The 13,191-nt window shown below is 40.9% G+C and overlaps 1 protein-coding gene across 2 annotated transcripts in view; it reads right to left on the bottom strand.

Annotated features, from left to right (window-relative positions):
* The window catches only part of uggt1 (UDP-glucose glycoprotein glucosyltransferase 1), a 131,888-nt gene that overhangs the window by 101,989 nt on the left and 16,708 nt on the right, over nt 1–13,191 (bottom strand). For both annotated transcript variants that reach the window (XM_078209102.1, XM_078209101.1), the window contains exons 7-11: nt 12,107–12,203; nt 9,138–9,216; nt 7,478–7,578; nt 2,381–2,480; nt 842–902 (exon numbers count right to left, since the gene is read on the bottom strand). In XM_078209102.1, coding sequence (XP_078065228.1) covers nt 842–902; nt 2,381–2,480; nt 7,478–7,578; nt 9,138–9,216; nt 12,107–12,203 — 438 coding nt within the window. The remainder of the gene's footprint in view (nt 1–841; nt 903–2,380; nt 2,481–7,477; nt 7,579–9,137; nt 9,217–12,106; nt 12,204–13,191) is intronic.

Here is a 13,191-nt window from a genome sequence, read left to right on the forward strand (position 1 = left end):
CCCAATGTTCAGAATGGTAGACAATACCTTCAGAAGTTTTATATTTTGCTCATATCCAAAGATCAGAAAAATATATACATTATCCGCTGACTCCAGATGAACACAAGTCTACAGAGCAAGGACTGGGGAAAACAGGAATGTAGAAACGCATGGATGAAGAGGCAAACTAATACAGCTGTACTGGACTGAAGATTCTCACCGTTCAGCTGGAAACTCTAGCTTACGTTTGGTCATGAGAAACCCTACAGAAATGCATGAAAAAAGCATAAGGTCTTTTAACAAATAAATCATTAGATGGGTTCTAATTCCCTACCTGTCACAACAGAGGAAAGATTCAGCGTGAGAGAATTATATTTTTCCAATAGCTACAAATTACCTGTTAAAGTCAGAGAACTGACCTATTTCAGTGTTGGACACATTCTAAACATTAAAGTAATGTGAAAATAAAACTTCAAGATGCTTAATGATTGAACAAACTTGTCAACTGCTGATGTTCTCAATAACATGGCTATAAATTTGAATGTCTTGGATGTTTGTCAGTGCCCACGCAATTCTGAAACAAATAATGTATCTGCAGAAACATGCAGAGCAGAATAAGTGTATCCGAAAGAACCAATGACCAAGATTGAATATTCCTTAGAAACCACTGGGTTTCATAATGCCATTTAGAGAAGCAGCAGTTACACAGCCTTTTCCATCTGAATCCTGAAAATACATGCATCGGATCAAGCTACTTTACAATTCTCAAAACATGGCACTGTATTCAGTTCAATTTGATGTTTTTTAACCTACACTGCCAATTATTTGGAGCAGAATGATAAAATTTAAAATGTATGGTTACTTGTTGATGCTCTTCTACTTCCTTCCTCATTTCAGGGTTCACAACGGTTCTGGTTATGGATCTGTACGTTTAAAAAGAGAAAACATTATACATTCATTCTTTACTTAAGAAACGCAAACATAATTTGAGACATTGAATAACATTTTACGAACACCATTATTGGTCCCTAAATTTGCCCTCATTTACATCACTTTCATACGGTGAAATTTTACGAGAAAAATTTTAAGTGTCCAGTTAGCATGAAAATAGGATAGTTGCAGATCCGTTTTTTGGGGTGAGTTTTTACGCCCAATCTTGGCACATAGTGAATGAAAAATGGACTCAACTGTTTCTAGCTACTACAGGCAGTGGGCGGGGCTTAAGTCGTCAGCCAGCAGCAGAGGGAACTATTGCGCATGTGCAGACCTCTGTGTCTGCACATGCACAATTCCAACAGCAGAGGCCTGACACAGAGAGAGAGAGAGGGAGAGACACAGAGAGCTGTCAGGCCTCTGCTGCTGGAGCCAGCCTGAACCAACCCACCCCTCCACCAGTAAAATTCCACCCATGGGCTTTTAAAGTTAAAAATCTAAACCAAGTAAAAAAATATTTAATGGTCCTGGCAAACTCAACTGTGAGAATGTCATCAACTGACTCATGGAATATCTATCTCCTTAAGAAACAAGTTCTATTTCACAATTCCAATGATTCTTGTGCTGATACAACATGAACTCTGAAAATAAGTACACAAGATCAGATTAAATATATTCTGAAAATTATGGGCTAGAATTTCACTGAACAGTGAAAGGTCTTTGTTAAACTTGCAAATAGACTTTCCACGGGGTTTTACATCGCAAGTTACTGTCAGAGGGCCATATACCCTATAAGGGGCAATCTGGGATCTATGTGAACAGGGCAAGAAACAGAATCTCCTGTATCAATTCAAGTAAAGTGCTATTAAATAGAGGTGCAGATTCTGAACCAAGAAGTATCAGATAGGCTATTTACTTTAATGTTAAATCAAATACAGAAAGCAAAATAAAAAAGGCAGAAAGAGAGCTAAGAAGAAAAGAAAGGTGAACACATTAAACCTCCAAAAGTAATTAAATGCTGAACCAATGAGACTCCATACTCCTGGAAGTTGATTTCCAATGCCAGAGAAATTATTTGACAGTAATTAAGACTTATCACACCATTAAAAGGGCACTTAAATGGAATAGACAGGCCCTAAAACTCTTTGCAATGAGTTCAGTCCTTATTTATGATGTCAGTATAGTTTCACACTATTCAGTACACTTATATGCTAAACCAGACAGCAAGATGCCATTTTTGGCACAGACAATGGATCTGCAGATATCTCAGATAGCAACTTCCAGATTTGTGTGTGTGTGCATTCACTAGAGGTTGTAACCTAATTTATGCATAACCAACAGTGAGCACCACTGGTCCCACAATTATTTTCACAGCAAAATCAGGCCCCATATCTTTAAACTTAACTGTAATTTTATCAATACTATATCAATGTGTTTTACATCAATAAACAGAGATCCAATATGTTACCTGGCTTTAGTGGGAAAGTTCTGGCTCAAATCACGCATAACCATCAAAGCATCAACTGAAGGTGCAGCCAAGATTCGAGCAGCAGTTTGAAAGCTTAGGTCTGTTAAAATAAATAATAATTCAAGTAATTAAAGTGACTACAAAGTATATGCAATACATAGAAAGCCTTGGAATATTCAGCCAGGAATGGATGAGTAATGTAAGATAATTAAGGCAATGTGAAAGGTAAAAATCCAGAATAATATTGCAATTGAAACACGTCAGATAGTACAGTTCAAACTGTTCATTTAGGACTGACATGGGAAGCCCTTCTTCAAATATGACTCAGCGTGGATTGTCAAATAGAGTTCAAGGGCAACATATCACTGTTTGGAAGTTTGATAACTGTTTTAAAATAGATATTGTTCTGTAGGTATAATTACAGCTGTTCTCTCCTGCCACAGCTCTTGGGGCTTCTTGATTCAATCTAATGAGACCAGACTATGCAAACTAATAAAAAAAATTAGGGAAGTAAAGAACAGTAAATCTAATTTCCAGAACAGCACGTGCACAGTGAGCAAATCATCCAGTTATTGTCTTGGCCAAAGTTGGTCCATGGTATTGGGAAATTAATTTTTTAATGGAATTTTAACTCTAAGAGATTCTAAAACCAATAGAGCCCTGCCTTTCCTAGTATTAATTGAACAGAGACAATGCGTATGCTCATATGACAAACTATATAAAAACATTCAAGTTCAATAACAAATCAGCAGGTAGAAAAGTGTAATTGGTTGATGTTCCTCTGACATTTTGAAGACAAATTAACTCACTGCAACCATGTTGTTCAAAACAAATCTGTTCTGACAAATTATTACTTTTCTTCCCTGCAAAACTATATACAAGTTGAGTATCCTTTATCCGAAGCCTCTAGGCCGATTACATTTTGGATTTCAGATCTCTTCGGTCTTCAGATACCACATGTAAACTTACAGTACAATAGCCGAAGTCCTCCTCAATAGGTGCCAAGCTGGGTGTGATGCAATGTAAATTTCTTCACAGAGCATATCTAACTAGGGTTAAACTCTCTAGAATGTACCTAGGCACAAGCCCCATTTGTGAGCGGTGCGGGTAAGTTCCCGCCACGCTCTTACATACATTCTGGGCTTGCCCATCACTGTATAACTACTGGACATTGATATTTGAGGCGATTGCGGCAACACTAGATCGGGACATAAGTGCATTCCCCCAGGCTGCTCTGTTTGGGGTCGTGCCTTTAAATCCACCGCTGCTGAAATTCCAAGCGGATTTCGTAGCTTTCACTACACTCCTTGCAAGACAACTAATCCTGTTTAATCAGGACTAATCAGGTGCACACGCAACGCACTCAATGGGTGAAGGAAGTGGTAGATACCATTAAGCTAGAGAAGATGAGGTGCACGCTACATGGCACATCAAGTGCATCAAAGTAGATAAATCCCAGGACCTGATAAAGAGTATCCCAGGACATTGTTGTGCCTTTGTTTAAAAAGGGCTGCAGGGAAAAGCCTGGGAATTACTGGCCGGTGAGCCTCACATCTGTAGGGGGTAAGTTGTTAGAAGGTATTCTGAGAGACAGGATCTACAGGCATTTAGAGATGCAGGGATTGATTAAGGACAGTCAGCATAGCTTTGTGAGTAGAAAATCATGAATCACAAATTTGACTGAGTTTTTTGAAGGGGTAACCAAGAAGGTAGATGAGGGCAATGCAGTTGATGTTATCTACATAGACTTTAGCAAGGCCTTTGACAAGGTACCACATGGTAGGTTGTTGCATAAGATTAAATCTCATGGGATCCAGGGTGAGGTAGCCAAATGGATACAAAATTGACTTGATGACAGAAGACAGAGAGTGGTTGTAGAGGGTTGCTTTTCAAACTGAAGGCCTGTGACCAGTGGTGCGCCTCAGGGATCAGTGCTGGGTCCACTGTTATTTATATAAATATAAATTATTTATATTAATAATTTGGATGAGAATATAGGAGGCATGGTTACTAAGTTTGCAGATGACACCAAGATTGGTGGCATAGTGGACAGTGAAGATGGTTATCTCGGATTGCAACAGGATCTTGATCAATTGGGCCAGTGGGCTGACGAATGGCAGATGGAGTTTAATTTAGATAAATGCGATGTGATGCATTTTGGTAGATTGAACCAGGGCAGCACTTACTCAGTTAATGGTAGGGCGTTGGGGAGAGTTATAGAACAAAGAGATCTGGCGGTACAGGTTCATAGCTCCTTGGAGTCACAGGTGGACAGAGTGATGAAGGAGGCATTCGGCATGCTTGGTTTCATTGGTCAGAACATTGAATACAGGAGTTGGGACATCTTGTTGAAGTTGTACAAGATATTGGTAAGGCCACACTTGGAATACTGTGTACGGTTCTGGTCACCCTATTAAAGAAAGGATATTATTAAATTAGAAAGAGTGCAGAAAAGATTTACTAGGATGCTACCAGGACTTAATGGTTTGAGTTATAACGAGAGGCTGGATAGACTGTGACTTTTGTCTCTGGAGCGTAGGAGGCTTAGGGGTGATCTTTTAGAGGTCTGTAAAATAATGAGGGGCATAGATCAGTTAGATAATCAATATCTTTTCCCAAGGGTAGGGGAGTCTAAAACTAGAGGGCATAGTTTAAGGAGAGAGGGGAGCGATACAAAAGGATCCAGAGGGGCAATTTTTTCCACACAGAGGGTGGTGTCTGAAACAAGCTGCCAGAGGTAATAGTAGAGGCGGGTACAATTTTGTCTTTTAAAAAGCGTTTAGATAGTTTCATGGGTAAGATGGGTATAGAAGGATACGGGCCAAACGTGGGCAATTGGGACTAGCTTAGTATTAAAAAAGGGGCGGCATGGACAAGTTGGGCTGAAGGGCCTGTTTCCATGCTGTAAACCTTTATGACTCTATGACATGGGTCCACTGCTAGGTTCTAAGAGACCTGGCAACCATTTATAGCACATGTTGGGATGCTGCAGTTGTAGCCAGGTGAGTAGATACCCGATGGCCACAGGACCCTGGATGGTCCCACAGAACCCACCCCCCCCAATTGGTGGACGCGCCCTGGCTCTTTACCGGAGTACGTTTTTTCTTCTCTCTCCTTCACTTTCTCTTTTTCTCTTTCTTTTCTCCACTCGCTAGTTTATCGCCTGGGCTGTTTGGGCGCTCAGTTTGTTCTCCAGCAACGTTCCTCTGCCTTTTTGTTTTTATATTATCACCGTCATTCCCGGTGCAATGGGACAGAATTAGACGGGACTCGGGCAGGGTGAGTGCTGGGAGTATCAGGAGCTTGTCCCCTGGCCACTGGTCGCCCTGTGCCCAGTCACGTTGGAATGTACACATGAGCACTGTGTGGATCTGTATCTGTGTTTGTTTGCTGTGGAAAATTTATGAACATTTTCAACAAACATTAAAAAAATAGCCAAAGTCTTGGCTAGCTATAATCTAAAATAAAATGGCAAGTAAGTTGTATCACTGAATAATAAATAGAGTATCTGCAATAAGTTTCTTTTTGTCACATTCACCACAAACTTCACAAGACAAATAGTACAGACAAACAAACTAGACTTCCCGTGCTAAAGGTCACTGAGCTTCAACGAAAGTTGCATGTGTTTGGTTTTCAGATTGACAGATAAGGGATACTCTATCTGTACCCTTATTTGGACTGATACCATTAAATACTTTGAAATAGCCCGAGGTCTTGAAAGATGCTGTATGAATGCAAACCTTTGTTTGATTAATAGGATTAGCTTGCACATGAGTTTTGTATTTCCTCCCTTTCGGGAGATAGTTCCCGGTGATCCAGTGCAGGTATGTGGGAAATCTATTAGCTTTGAGTTAAATTCATCTGCTATTTTATAATGTTCCTTGGTTCAACAGCAGTTTGAAATTGGTTTGACTAAATTGAAGCTGACTTAAGACTCTGTCCACAAGAAACGGCAAGAAACATATTGTGGCAGTGAAAGGAGGCAACTGTTTGAATGTATATTTACAAGACATATTCCAGGATGCTTTTTGAATGTTTGATTTGAAATTTCTGAGGGACAGGTAACTTGCAAGGCCTCCATTTTGGCATGTAAGTAGCAAAGCAGAAATGCTTTACTGTTAGCCATGAAGATTCTTGCTGAACACATCCAATACCCAGCACTTCAGGGTAACCTGATTTAAGTGCTCTGTGGGGCTGAACTTAAAAAAAAGATACTTAGTCCAGAAACAAATGCAAATTTAAATATGAACTGATTAGACTTGGGTTGCTTTTGGCCTGTAACATTTTAGCCTACCATGTTCCTAATGGTTCAACAGAATGGAATATTATTCCTTACAGAAGATGGGAGGGGTGGGGGAAAGAGAACAAAAGCGTACTTTGTCATCAAAAATTGATTACACTGCTTGATGACACACATTTCTATAAACCTTCAGGTGATGAAAATGAATTCAACATTCAGTGATGTCAATCAATGTAAGCATCATTTTATAAAAAGCATCCACTTTAGTAGCCTGTTCTCATCTCCACACAGTTTGACATTACTTCCCAAGTTTCATAAAAATTCAAAGTTAATGGGTGGAATTTTCCCCCAAAATTTCTAAGTGCAGAATTTGCGTAAAAACTGGAGTAAATCCCACTGTTTCTTTTGGCGGGATTTTCAAAAGGAATCCCCCACATTCTGTGCACTGCAGAGTGCATTGGCGTGAATCGCATTAAAAATCAGGGCACGGAGCGTATTCCCACTGGAGAGGCCAGCAGCATAACGCTCGACCGCTGGCCAGCCCTGTGACACTGCATCGCTGGCCGTGCAACCCCCCCACCCCCTGAACAAACAAACACGCACACACACGCGCACGCACGCACACCTCCTCCACCACCAGAGCAGCGTGCTGGGAGAATCATCCCCAATGAGTATTGGGAGTCATTAAAAGGTGAAGCCCTGATTTCATGTTTCTATTTGTCTGTATCAGTATGTTACTTTAAAAGAAAATCAAAAAATGTGCCTGAGCTGTATATTTAAATGAATAAGTTTCCAGGTAATGACTAGGCTGACAACTTTATGACAGCTCTAAATTGGACAACAACCTCTCAGCCTACCTTGCAGCTGCCAAACTTTGAGAGGTGCCATCTCATTTGTGCTTTCAACCAAGTGTTTCCTCAGTTCCTTGAGTTGTTCCTTGATCTCCGGGTACAGCTGTCTATCATCAAGGTAAAAACAAAACCATGATTTCTGCAAGAGGAATTCATCTGCAACAGACTGACACCACAATGCAAAATCATCTTTTTCTAAGTAATCCTTGGTACCAAGGCAAGTATTGATTGAAGTTCCTACTTGTACTGCTATTTACAGAAGGCAATAATTTGAAGCTTGATATTTCAAACTTTATCAATGAGGCAAATCTGTACTGATCCACCGAAAGGGTGCAATCGTTTGATATAATTCTCATTTTAAATAATAAATACACAATGGCCCCTAACTTCTGAGCTCCGGAGCAGTCTGTCAAGGGGGTACACCAAAGATGCGCTGGGAAACAAACCCCATTCCCCACCCATCCTCCCTGCAAGTTCCCAGGTAAGGATTACATGGCAATTTTCCAGGAAGCTCAAGCTTCCTTTGGGCAATTACCCTACACTGGGGACCATTCAAAAATGCAATTTTATTCACAAACTTCAGATGGTTCCTATTGTTCACACAGCAATAGTTACCCAACATAACCTACCTGAACAACCTAACTGGGCTCTCCCACAACCCTCAATTACCACCCCTGGCTACATCTCTCCCTGACAGAATTCCCACCAATGTCTCCCCTCCCTCCCCATCGCACTCCCCCCCCCCCCCCCCTCCCCCGCAAATCCCCACCACCCCCAACTACCTTCTTCTCATTGACTCTTCCCTGACTGACCCTGACCCAACAGTCTCCACCCTAACCAAATTCCACGCATTGGCCTAACCGGACCACCATCCGAAACCCCAACCCCTTCACTCAGCCCAGCCCTCAAGAGCAGCTTCACTTTAAGGTAAAAAACTAGGAGGAGAGTGTAATTCGATTCAATTGTCACTCCAGCAGAAGTTGCAGGCCCTTATCACAAAAACCCTGGGACGAGGAAACACCATTCAAATCTTAGAGTTTAATACTCCCATGGTGTATAATTTACACCAATCTCAACTTCCAAGGGTCACAGTAACCATAAAAAAGTTCGCAAAATTCTCAAAACATTCTTTCCAACTCTTGATGGTGAACAAGTATAAATCTCACCTTCTAGTCTGTTTTATTCAAACTGATTCACTGCATTCCATAACTGGTAGTCCCAAGGCTCAAGAAGGAATGAGATCATAGGGTATCATAGATCGCTACTTAGCTATATATTTTTCAGAATGATAATAACCAGATATTGATCCAGTTCCCATTTGTAAAGGAGTTAATTATCAGTGTACTGCCTTGATGCATCCTATATCCTATATCCATTCTCATGCGAAGAATTTGTAGTTATGTGCTGTAATCTCATTTTAACAGCTAAATTGCTAGTAATTCTCATGCATGCGACCCTGTGCAATGAACCATCTTAAAGTAAACTAAATTAAATGATAATAATGGCACCAAAATAAGACATTTTTTCCAAATGAAATTTACACATAAATGTGCCTTATATCATTGATAGACATTCTGACAAGTGGTTTGAAAAACTGTGTGTTTGTAAGCGACAGTGTTATAGATTCCATTTTGTGACCACCCAGTTTTCCTCTGCAGACCCTTACTTCAGCTTGCCGAAGAGGAAACCTTGGACTTCATCAACAGGATCATTTTCATTTATCACAGTGGCATTCAGTTCAGAACCTGTAAAACAATAGATAACCTGAGGATGAGGGAGCTTGCTAATGGTTAAAACAACAGAAAGAACAGAGAGAGATGTTCAGAAAAGAATTTGTGATACAAAACCAGTTTACATCCAAAAGGGCCAAGATGTCCATCACCAAAAAAAAAGCTACAGATGATTAAAAAGATTTAAGTGGAGTATAAAATGTTTTAAATAGCATGATGGGAAGGATAAAGAGGGGTGGAGCTGTAGTGATAGGCGATCTTACCAAAAAAATTCTAAGTGCCTAAGGAGCAAGAAAACGGGAGAGAATCGTGCTGATATTTTGGGCAAGTTAAAAATGTAATATTACCAGACTCTGAGCAAAAATTATTGCTAAACCTGGTTCCCAACAGAATGGGGAGGGTGCTGGGCCTAAGTTCCCCGAAAGCTGGCAGCTCACAGCAGGGGGTGCAATTGCGCATGCGCAGATCTCTCTGTTTGCAGAGAGATCTGTTACTGCCCCTCCCCAGCTATCACTGGCCTCCGCAACCGATTGCCCCCTGCCACTGCCCCCTGCCCATCCCCCCAACACCCCCCCGCTCCCCATCTCAGCCCAGTTGATCACCCTGCCCCAGCTGCAGAGTGTGCAGCATCCCTGCCCCCCCCCCTCCCCCCGGCAAACCCATTGCAGAGTGCAGAGCATTCCCCCTGCCCACCTCCCCTTAGGCCTTGTAAGCCCCACCCATTCAAGCCCCACTCCCTTACCACCGCTTAGTGTCCGGTGGGCCCTGTCAGTGTGTCAGGCTGACAGTGCAAAGATGGCACTGCTCAAGGGGCCAGCCCACCTGCCCCTGACCTCCCAGGGTCTCAATGGCCTCCGGTCCGACCAGCGAGGCCATCACGGCTCATATGTGATCCTTGCCAGTGAGAACCTTCACCAGCAAGGCCGCTAAGGCAAGTGAGGATGGCTGATTCCACCCATGCTCACCAATAATATTTCAGTTGTATTTAAAATACAAGTTAAATATTGAGATCAGCCTCGTGCCCTTTTTAGCTGCGAGGCTGATCTCACTGGATATCCAGTGCCAGTAAGATCGCGAGAGGCGAGAAATCGGGCATGAATCCGATATTTCACCTCTCTTGCGATCCTCCTGGCTCACCCTGCCCATCAACCAGCAGGCAAAACAGTAAGATGCCCCCCCCCCCCCCGCCGAACCATGTATATTTAAGGCTGAGATAAATGGATTTTTGATCGGTAGGAGAATCAAGGGTTATGGTTTTATTTCTGTGACCACAAAAGTAATTCCAAGATGGTGTGTTGAGGACAATGACAAAACGTCTTGAAAACTTCAGCTGATCAGAGAGAGCCAACATGGGTTTGTGAAAGATAGCCCATGCCTGACAAGTCTGATTGGATTTTGATCAAAGAAATGGACTGGGGAATGGCTATGGATGTTATTTATATAGACTTCCAGGAGGCATTTGAAAAAGTTCCTCTAAGATACTTTTAGCTAAATCTGAAACCCATTAAAATGATCTATTTAGGAATTTGGCTGAGCAGCAGGAGACACAAAGTAGGGATAATGGACAGGTACTTGAATTGGCAGCATGTGACTGGTGGTGTCTCACAGGGCTCATGTTGGGTCTTCAACTATCCACCAGATTTATTAAGAGCAGATAGGATAGAAGGTCACATGCTGTGATTTGGCGATGACAAAATGATAGGTAAGCAGTGTAGATGGAAGCATAAAACTGCAAAGGGATATTGATATTGGTGAAACTACGGTGAATGGATTTCAATTAAGTAAATGTGAGGTCATCCATTTTGGCCTTAAAAATATTGAAAAATGTATTTTCTAAATGATGAAAAGCTAGAAACATTGGAGGTCCAAAGCGACATAGGGGTCCAAGTACACAGACCATCAAAATGTCCTGAACAGGTGCAGAAAATAATCAAAAAGGCTGACCTTTATATTAGAGTTCTGAAGTCATGCTTTAGCTTTAAAACAATTATTGGACACTACCACCTCAGGTAGTTACATTGACATCGGTGGAAATGGGCACTCATACAAAGGTAATGCCCAATGACTGCTCTGTTCCTAACCATGTCATCAGCACTTAGGATTTTTGGAAACTTGCATCAAAAAAATAATTGCAATCCCAAATTTTCTTTAAAGATGTGACTTTTCATTGAGTGACACAGGAGAGATATTTCTCCTGTTGTTTTACGTGTTATTAATCACTGACATAATCATTATACAGTACCTACAATTAATAGTCAGTAAATGTCAGTTTACAAACATACAAGTCCTAAAATCCAATGGATTTAATTTTTATTTCTTTTTCATAGGAAGGCATATTTACACAATGCTTTGGGAACCTGGTATTCATGTAATGGCATCACCTGATGCAGCAGTCAGCCATCCAAATCAGAAGTTCCTGGTTCAATTCCAGGTCTTTACAAATATTTTTTTTTCAGCTGGAAAACAGTTTGCGACACCAGGTCTCACCATCCCTCCTTCTCGCTGAAGGTGCAAGAACTTGCTTAACTTCATGTGATGCCCTCCACAGTCAAGCATCCTGCTGACACTAACTGTCAAATCACATACTTTAAAAAGGACCATTTGTGAGAGATAGCTGAGGTTTCACATTGCCCATAGGGCCATAACCCAGCAGGAATCATGGTATCAGGTGGAAAGAGGGAAAAACTGTCAGGGTATTCTGTGCTCATTGCACTGCCCATCAATGCTATAATGTTTTCATACATTATGGATCTACTCCAGCAATAATTAACTATGAATATCATACAACTGATCCATTCTGAAAATTGGTCTTTAGATAAGAATTGGAAGGTATCACAAATTGTGCACACAACTTTAGTCCTCACTTTGGTTTTGAACTGGTACGAAATGGAAGTATCTGAATCACCTGTAACTTGTGTATCATCTTTGGCCTTGTATTCAGTGCTTTTAATGGCAAGTTCAACTCCATAACCAGAAAGCAAGACTTTATCTTCACTTGGATTCTGTAAATAACAAGTCCAAAAGCATGAAATAAAATAAAAAATCACCCATACAAATTGGCTCATTACTTAATGAAATATTTGCCAACAATGCAATAACTCAATGGCTCAGATTTTGCTGTAGTCATGATGGTGCATTTATCATCACTACTCCACTAAACCTAACAGCTCTCGTCAGCAAGTCCATGTTACTCCATAGGATACACTGTGGAAGTCCCCATTGACTACAATGCCCATGGCAATCATAATTTCACAAAAACTTTCACTTTTACACTATTGCGCTTGCTAAAAAAACACTTCAAAGGTTACAGCAAAAGCTGCTGGAATCTGAAACAAAAATAGGAAATGCTGTAAAATCTTAGCAGGTCTGACAGCACCTGTGGAAAGAGAACATAGCAAACTTTAAGACTTGAAACGTTAGCTCTGTTCTCTCTCCACAGATGTTGTCAGACCTGCTGAGATTTTCCAGCATTTTCTGTTTTTGTTGTGCCTTGAAAGGTTGCACCTAATTGAATGAGGTGGAACTACTTTAACTCACCAAGGCTCCTTCAACAGCATGTTCCAAACCCATGATCGCTGCTACTTACAAGAAATAGGGTAGCAGATGCATGGGATCACCATCATTGCAAATTCCCCTCCAAGCCAAACATACATGGAAATATATCATCATTTTCTTCACTGTCATGGGATTAAAATCCTAGAACTCCCTTCCTAAAAGTACTGTGGAAGTACCCGCACCAAGTTGTTAAGGACCAGATCAGAAACTCCAAGATATTTTAAGAAGTTAGCCTAAATCATAACTTTGACATTTGATTTTGGCATTAGGATGAGCATAAGGCATTTCACTCCAGTTATGATTCAAATGACCCACGAGGAAGCTTTTATCCAAATAAATTTCATTTAAGAACACAGTTAGAATATAGCAAAAAGAATTAGCATAACCTTTACCAATTAAAATACTTAAAACGACAAAGTATATTTCTTAATAGCT

This window comes from Mustelus asterias, chromosome 3 (genome assembly GCF_964213995.1).
Source record: "Mustelus asterias chromosome 3, sMusAst1.hap1.1, whole genome shotgun sequence".
Classification (NCBI taxonomy): Eukaryota; Metazoa; Chordata; class Chondrichthyes; order Carcharhiniformes; family Triakidae; genus Mustelus; species Mustelus asterias.